Below are 9246 nucleotides of genomic sequence, written 5' to 3' on the forward strand. Positions count from 1 at the left end.
CAACGAGCTAACAGCTGCTTTAAAACCTCAGATCATTTAAATTACTTAAAAACATGGATACATTTCATTATTTCAGCAGAAAAAAATCATGTTAAGATAATACAGCTAGCTGCTGCTGCTGTTCCATGTGGATAATCATGTAACACAAAACTGATGTCAAAAGTTTATAAAATAATTTGTATTGATCGCTGTAAAACATATGCAATTAAAACTGCTTAAAGATGGCAGCCATCTGGATCCAAGCTGCATTCAGACTAGCCATTAGCTCATCAGTTTTCAGAATTTAACTGACAGGTAAGATAATTATTGATAACTTTTCCACAGACACTTGAACATAGTTAAAATATCCTCCAGTCTGTTTACGTTTTGAACTCACAGATGTCGTTAGTGTTTCAGTAAACCCTGAATAAAGGCTCCTCTCGTCATGTTCAGTCAGTGATGGTTTTGGAGAACTTCCATTTGCCAAAAAATGCAGGAGAACACGTATCAGAGCCTCAGATGTCTCCAACACTTGGACAAGAAACAATCTGCTGCAAAGCTTCTTTGATATGCTCACATCTCCAGTGTGGACTCAGTCTGTTTCATACTTGCTCTATAAAATAAAATAAAAAGCACTTTGCTCAGATTATTATAAAGAGGCAGCGTGACAGACGTAGTAATGCGTGCCTGTAAATACCTACCTGTACCACCAAACAGCGTAAAAACCACACTGAAGGAAGTGGAAGAAATCACTTTGGATTCACCTGAAGGCCATTCTCAGACCGACGACATGATTCCTTTGGCGTGGACGACATGGAACACACGAACTGCCCTGATCATAAACGATCCTCGAAGACTCGTGGTCTGAACGAGAACATCTCCAGGAAACATCTGTTCCAACTGGTGATGTTTACTCTGAAGCTTGAGCTGAAACTGCAGCAGCTGCTGCTGGATCAACAATCTGTTGAGTTTTAATCCACCAGGAAATGTTTTGTTGTGCGCTTATGGCTCAGGAAGGAAATAAAAATTAAAACCTCCCTCAAACTGCGATAAAGCAAAGGAACAAAGACCAGCAAAATTAAGGCTACTTCTTCTAGCAGATCTTCACAAACTGGTCCTTGGTTTGATTCTTCAACTGAAAACAGCAGATAGACTGTGAGACAAAACAAAGAGACCCCTCCCACTGAGGACCTGACGGGGCCCAGCTAATTCCTGCTGAATGTGTCCGCTGCCAGAGAGGAAGAGGAGGCTCTCTGGAGGCAGCTCTTCAGACGGATTGCACGATGAAGACATTGGAGTTGAGGTGTTGGTTATCAGGTAGGTAGAATGCCATGAGGTGAGCGGGACTGAGAACCATTAGAACCATATATAGATCTTATGTACAGTACAGGTCATTGTTCTGAGGTTGAGGTGAGAGAGACTGAGGATCAGCTCAGACAACCAGGCTGGAGAAGGAGAGGAAGAGGAGGTATACTGTGAAGAAAGAGGTGGGGAGGGGGCGGAGCCACCTGCGGAGGGAGGTTGAAGACTGGCTTACCTCCTCCTTTCTGTGGATCGTTCGCACAGAGAGCCACTTCCACCGGCTGAGTCATATGCAGAGTAATACAGCTTGTTTTCTTTTACTTTGGGGGTGGGGGATTAATTACTGTTTACATGGACAATACTGAAGGAGTGGGGAGGGGGAGTCAGGAGAAAACAAGCAGTCTTCAGGGACACGTTTGGAAAGTTTACTAAGTAGGATTATTTTGATCGTTGTTTCATCGTCTTGTACTCCTTCTCCCCCTCTCTCAACTCCTCCTCTGTCTGACTCCCCCCACTCCCCAACCCCGTGTTCATTCGTCCTCCAGGGACTCCGTCTTGATGTCGTTGGGCACCCCTCCGGTCCGGGACAGAGCCAGGATGGTGTGGTTGACGGCAGCCATCTCCACGGCCAGAGAGATGGGGTCCTGGTGCTCGCTGTGCGCGCCACTGTCGTCCTGCCAGGAGAAAGGGGTGGGGGTAGAGGCAGAGGGGAGTGGGTTTACCACAGTCGGAGGAAAAAAAAATAAATAAATTTGTGAATGAAGTCCACAACTGTTCTTCATCACGAATACACCACCTGGTTTGTAGTACAGTAATGGCACTGTGCTGCGAGAGTCAAGAAACATCTGATTGAACACTTTCTACCTTCTGCAGGAAGTTGTTTATTTCTCCAAGTTGCCTAAAAACTTGTGAAAAACTTAAGTCCTTCATAACGTCAAACTAACTTTCACCCTAACTGCTGCTACACTGAGGATGACTGGTCTTCATCTATCCCAGCATCTTCCTCTATCACACCAACCCTCATTCATTGTATCCATGAATCTTTGGTGGTCCTCTTCCTCCTGCCCTGGAGCCCTATATTCAACATTGTTTGTCCAAAATGTCCACCGCCCTTCCTCTGTGAATGTCCAAACCACCTAATTTCTAACTTTGTATTGCTCATGCTCGCAGGACAGCTTGTGAAAAAATTTAGCCATTAGCCGACGTGCTAACGTTGATGTGAAACTGAATAACTGAAGCGTGTTAATGCTGACATACTGCACACAAAAACACTTATAACGTTTATTTTTAAAAAGTAAACACTCTTTACAGCATAGTGACTCAGCTTACATGTGATCTGGGCCTGAACTGACCTGCCATTGGACCCAGAACTAGAGCAAACCTTCGTTTTTCCTCTTGTAGCTCTCCATTTGACACAAATCACCCCTAACATTCCACCTTGCCTGCACTCTTCTTCATCCTCTCTTGTGCACTTCCTGTTGCTTTGGATGTTTGACCCATATTCTGTCTTGCTTCACCTGACATTCACCATTCTTCTCACCTCTACCTCTTCAGGCTCTCTTCCACCTGCTTCCTACTTTCATTGCAGACATTGTGCCAACATCATAGTCCATAGAGACATGTCCATCACCACACCCAACAAAGTTGGGTTCAGACCTGACCTGACCTTACCTTGAACTCCTACTGCACATCACTGTCCATGTACATGAGCTACACTACCCTCACATAGTTCAGCACAGCCGGTTATCTCATTCAGAACCATAGGTCTTTTCTTGGTCCCCATTATATGATTTCTCTGGCTCAGTTTTTATATTTGGCGACACTAAAGGTTCAACGTATGAATCAGTTCATATATATACACTGAGTCCTATTTGTCATTTACAGTGTTGTAGCTTCTACAACATTTTCTGTTGCATAACACTTTAATTTTATTAAACCTCCGTTTGAGGAAATTCCTCAAATAAACAAATGCAGTCAAATTATTGGATATACATAGTGAACATACATACATGAACAGTGTGAGATTAAATTAACCTTATACATGGTTTTATGTTTTGTTCTACACTGCAATAATATGATAATGTGATAACGGAGATATATCAGCTATAAACTATGATCTACTTAAAATGACAGAATGTGATTAGCCTAATCATTTAACAGGATGCTTGCCCCTTGCTTCCTGAGGAGTTGAAAATACGTGTGAAATGATTAAGCTACAACATTTGGCGCCCAACGTGGGGCCAAATGTTGTAGATTCTACAACAATTTCAGTTGCATAACACTTAACACTTCATACACAGGACAAAGTATATGAAGTGAGCAGATATCTTTAAATGCTGCTTTCTTTTGTTCCCTCTAAGCCAGGGGTGTCAAACTCAATTACAAAAGGGGGCAAACATTAAAAACTTGGTTCAAACTAAGGGCCAATTTCAAAAACTACATTAACTCAAGTCAGATACCCAACATTTTCTCTTGGTTCCATGTTCCTCAACAAGAGTTTGACTGGTCTCATTTGATGTTCTCTGGTGTACAGGTCCTTCTCAAAAAAATTGCACATTGTGATAAAGGTCATTATTTTCCATAATGTAATGATAAAAATGAAACTTTCATATATTTCAGATTCATTGCACACCAACTGAAATATTTCAGGTCTTTAATTGTTTTAATACTGATGATTATGGCATACAGCTCATGAAAACCCAAAATGCCTGTCCCAAAAAATTAGCATATTTCATCCCACCAATGAAAGACAAGTGTTTTTAATACAAAAAATGCCAACCTTCAAAATAATCACGTTCAGTTATGCACTCAATACTTGGCCGGGAATCCTTTTGCATGAATGACTGCTTCAATGCAGCGTGGCATGGAGGCAATCAGCCTGTGGCACTGCTGAGGTGTTATGGAGGCCCAGGATGCTTCTATAGCGGCCTTAAGCTCATCCAGAGTGTTGGGTCTTACGTCTCTCAACTTTCTCTTCACAATATCCCACAGGTTCTCTATGGGGTTCAGGTCAGGAGAGTTGGCAGGCCAATTGAGCACAGTAATACCATGCTCAGTAAACCATTTACCAGTGGTTTTGGCACTGTGAGCAGGTGCCAGGTCGTGCTGAAAAATGAAATCTTCATCTCCATAAAGCTTTTCAGCAGATGGAAGCATGAAGTGCTCCAAAATCTCTTGATAGCTAGCTGCATTGACCCTGCCTTTGATAAAACACAGTGGACCAACACCAGCAGCTGACATGGCACCCCAGACCATCACTGACTGTGGGTGCTTCACACTGGACTTCTGGCATTTTGGCATTTCCTTCTCCCCAGTCTTCCTCCAGACTCTGGCACCTTGATTTCCGAATGACATGCAAAATTTGCTTTCATCCGAAAAAAGTACTTTGGACCACTGAGCAACAGTCCAGTGCTGCTTCTCTGTAGCCCAGGTCAGGCGCTTCTGCCGCTGTTTCTGGTTCAAAAGTGGCTTGACCTGGGGAATGCGGCACCTGTAGCCCATTTCCTGCGCACGCCTGTGCACGGCGGCTCTGGAAGTTTCTACTCCAGACTCAGTCCACTGCTTCCGCAGGTCCCCCAAGGTCTGGAATCGGCCCTTCTCCACAATCCTCCTCAGGGTCCGGTCACCTCTTCTCGTTGTGCAGCGTTTTCTGCCACACTTTTCCCTTCCCACAGACTTCCCACTGAGGTGCCTTGAAACAGCACTCTGGGAACAGCCTATTCGTTCAGCAATTTCTTTCTGTGTCTTACCCTCTTGCTTGAGGGTGTCAATGATGGCCTTCTGGACAGCAGTCAGGTCGGCAGTCTTACCCATGATTGCGGTTTTGAGTAATGAACAAGGCTGGGAGTTTTTAAAAGCCTAAGAAATCTTTTGCAGGTGTTTAGAGTTACGTCGTTGATTCAGATGGTTAGGTTAATAGCTTGTTTAGAGAACCTTTTCATGATATGCTAATTTTTTGGGACAGGCATTTTGGGTTTTCATGAGCTGTATGCCATAATCATCAGTATTAAAACAATTAAAGACCTGAAATATTTCAGTTGGTGTGCAATGAATCTGAAATATATGAAAGTTTCATTTTTATCATTACATTATGGAAAATAATGATCTTTATCACAATATGCTAATTTTTTTAGAAGAACCTGTACTTTCCACATCATAATCAAAGATTACTAAAATAATTCAAGTGATAAAAGTATTTTACTTTTAACATAGCATCTTGGGGGCCAGAGAAAATGTCAGCGAGGGCCACATTTGGCCCCCAGGCCTTGAGTTTGACACATGTGCTCTAAGCCAATAAGGTTTGAGCTACATTAAGATCTGCTCCCTTGTTGCTCTGAGCCAATTCTAGTGAGTTCCTGTTTGTGATTTACCCCTTCTATATGAAGGGAGTACTAAACGATGGAGGTTTCTTCCTGTTAAAAGGGAGTCTTATTACTTTATACTGTCTCCTTTGTACTCAGGATGGGAGACTGTGACAAAGTGAAGATTCAAAACAATCTGCTGGCTTCCTTAGATAGATAACTTGTCCTTATTGGCTTTTCTATGTATATGAATGTTTTTGTACAGTGACCTGAGACAACTTCTGTTGTGAAGTGGCACTATATAAATACACTCAATTGAAATTGAAATTAAATGTGTTTGTGTTGTACCTGCGTTGGTGAGGTGGGCTCCAGTCTGTAAAGGCCAAACTGTCGGCTCAGGGGTCTCTTGTCAAAGTAAGGAAGGTCGCAGGCCTAGAAGAGTTCAATAAACAGTCAGTCAACTGACAAAATGCATTTTTTAAATACTCCTGTTTTTCCATTGATCTCACCTCTCCAAAATAAAAAGAGAGGTGAATGAGCATTTGTTAACTAGAGTAAAAAAATCTTTGCTTTCTATTAGGAAAACATTTTTAAAGTTGATCAGAAGGAACCAGCAGTCTGAACATCACTGTGAAGCCACAGTTTGACTCCTAAAACACCATCTGCTGATTCTAGTTGTAAACACAACTTTTCATCAAACAAAAAAACCACAAAAGTCACGTGATGCTTTGTTTAGCAGAAATTAATGTGTTTTTCTAAAACTGCTCTGCTGAGTCCATAACTTGGACACGATGGCCTCAGAAAAGACTCCTCCATAAAAAACAAACAAATAAGTTTGATACAAAGTGAACAAGCAGTATGCTAATTTCCCATCTCTGAGGGATTTGAATCATGAATGTTTGTAGTTTTTGAGATGAATGTTTTTCTGGACTGGAATTGAACAAGGAATGAGAGTAAACCTTAATGTTTTTGGTACAAGATGTTCAAGTGGGGAGGAGTCACACTGTGTATACAGAGGGGTAAATGTTTTTTCTTATCCGAGGCAGAGAAGAGTGACAAATTCTGGCAGACTGAGGGAGCAATTTTATCCACCATCAGGTGCAGTAGAGGAGTCAGGAGTGGTCAATGGTGGCCTTGGCCCCCACTGATTAATCTTTAGTACCCCCCATTCATTTGAAGAAACCACACTTTTAAGCAATATAAAATCTAGAAAGCATAGTTTCCTCAAATTATAAGGGTGGTCTGTTATATGGTGGTGGACATCTTGGAGTTTGACTTGGCAACCCAATTGCCAAACAAAACCTTTCTTGCACCTGGATGCAACCACACTACAATGTGGAGGCCAGTACCTAACTTATTTTTCAAGTCATTATGCTCACAACATAAAACAGACAGACAGAAGAATGGTATTTTCAATTGCCCCGCTGCTCTGCGACAAGACAAAAAAGATGAAGTAGACTTGTAAAACAAGGGGACAATAAGTCTGGGTGGTAAGTCCCTCTCTCTACCTGATCTGAGAAGTCGTTCCCATCAATGTCATCACTGTTGGAGTGTCCCCCCGGACTCTGGACGTCTATCCCATGGCTCTCCAGGATTGTGGCTTCTTAGAAGAAGAGGATGGATTATTAGACTTGTGATCAATTTTTTTCATTCAACTTTTATTTATATAGGTTTGTCTCATCGAGTCACAAGGACTAATTTACAAGAGAGACCTGTTTTAAACAAAAACCATAAATGGGGTACACACAACAATAAACATTCACATGAAAGGATATAAAATGAAAAGTATATAAAAGAAGGGATTAAAAAAAAAAAAAACATGCTACATTATAAAACGGTGTAAGATACTAAAACGGGAACATGTAAACATGAAAGTTTACAAGAGAGTGATGAGACCAGCTATGTTGTACGGTCTGGAGACAGTGGCATCGACAAAAAGACAGGAGAAAGAACTGGAAGTGGCAGAAATGAAAATGTTGAGGTTGAGGTAAAATAATCAGTGCCAAATTAACAATGTCAAATGTCAGTTCACCTAAACCAGTGGTTCCCAACCCAATTAACAGTAATAAGGATAGCAGCAGAGTCTGATATTTACGAATTGAAATGTACTCATTACCAATATTGGCCCGTCTCTTGATCTCTTTGCGACGATTGGCAAACCAGTTGTAAACTTTCAGGGAGGTGACTCGCTCCAAATCAGACAGCTTCTTCCCTAAAGAGGAAGTCAAGATAGAGTTGAAGCAGAAAGTTTCTGAAGACATTTTGATGGGTCCAACTACAGCATGAAATCACAGACACACATTATGATGTGTATAAACTGTACAGAAAGTGGGAAAAGAACCAAGACCAAAACACGTTAAAGCTGCTGGTGGTGGCTCAGTGTCACCATGTCTGCCACCCCTTGACAGCACTCTTAATGAGACAGGCAGACTAGAATCAAGCTAAACTCCAAAAAAAAAAAAAAAAAAAAACCAGTCACTGTGTGACAAACCCTGAAGTGTAAGAGAGCTTTGGTTGTTCATTTTTGTGTCTACATTGTGTTATGCAAGAAATATGACAATGTACAAAAACCTTTTATTTACCATTTTAAAAAGAAAATTCTGGGATCAAATACAAAGGGAATTGTGAGTTTGGATGTATGCACCTGCATTCGCAGGTATTTGAAGGTAAGTGAGACTCATAGGGTGAAAAAAGAAACGTCCACATTTTAATAATAAAACTGTTGGCAAAGTGTAGTTTGTCAAAACAGGAAGAGTTCATTTGACAAAAATCAGTGAAAGTTTAGACATTTGGACATCAGACAAATATGAACATTCTGTAGCTAATAACCCAAACAATAAACTCTGATTGTATACAAGGCAGAATGGTGGCTCAGCTGGTACAGCTGGCACCTCTCAGCAAGAAGGTCGCGGGTTCTAATCCTGGCCAGCCAGGGGCCTTGCTAGGTGGAGTTTGCATGTTCTCTCCGTGTTGCGTTTTCTCCTGGTACTCTGGTTTCCTCCCACAGACCAAAAACATGCATGTTAGACTGGTAACTCTAAATTGTCTCTAGGTGTGAGTGAGAGAGTGAATGGTTGTCTCATTTGTCTCTGTGTGTCCCTGTGACAGACTGGAGACATGTCCAGGGTGTCCCCGCCTCTCGCACAGTGATGACTGGACATGGCCACCAGTGACCCCCGTGACTCAAAAGAGAAGAAGCAGGAAAAAAAGGGAGGGATGGATAGATAAATGGATGGATGATGATGAATGTATGTATAATGGATGGATGAAGGATGGATGAATAGATGATGAAGAATGGGTGGATGATGATGGTGGATGGACAGGTAGATGGATGAATGGATGTATGCCGTCTCTCGGCATCTTCCTGCAGCTGAATAACATTTTCCTTTGACAGAGCTGAGCATCATGTGGCTGCCCAGCACCCCGCCCCTCTTGGGGTCGGGCTTCTGTGACTCATACACCGATGGGACACGCATCGGAGGCAACGAGGTGTTCAGTGTCTTGCCCAGGGACACTTGCATGTGACTGCTGGTGGATTTGAACCCCCAACTCTTGCATTGGAGGACGACTGCTCTAACCACTCAGCCACAGCCGCCCATATGTATGTGTATATATATATATATATATATATGTATATATATATATATATATATATATATGTATA

General features: G+C 42.0%; 1 protein-coding gene across 1 annotated transcript in view; it reads right to left on the reverse strand.

Moving 5' to 3' along the window:
* Positions 1–1811: 1811 nt before the first annotated feature.
* LOC119418024 (homeobox-containing protein 1) overlaps positions 1812–9246 on the reverse strand; it is a 43789-nt gene continuing 36354 nt past the window's right edge. The window contains exons 6-9 of the mRNA XM_037685269.1: positions 7699–7794; positions 7091–7185; positions 5931–6014; positions 1812–1955 (exon numbers count right to left, since the gene is read on the reverse strand). Coding sequence (XP_037541197.1) covers positions 1812–1955; positions 5931–6014; positions 7091–7185; positions 7699–7794 — 419 coding nt within the window. The remainder of the gene's footprint in view (positions 1956–5930; positions 6015–7090; positions 7186–7698; positions 7795–9246) is intronic.

Source organism: Nematolebias whitei, chromosome 12, assembly GCF_014905685.2.
Source record: "Nematolebias whitei isolate Nwh7 chromosome 12, NemWhi1, whole genome shotgun sequence".
In the NCBI taxonomy this organism is placed as follows: Eukaryota; Metazoa; Chordata; class Actinopteri; order Cyprinodontiformes; family Rivulidae; genus Nematolebias; species Nematolebias whitei.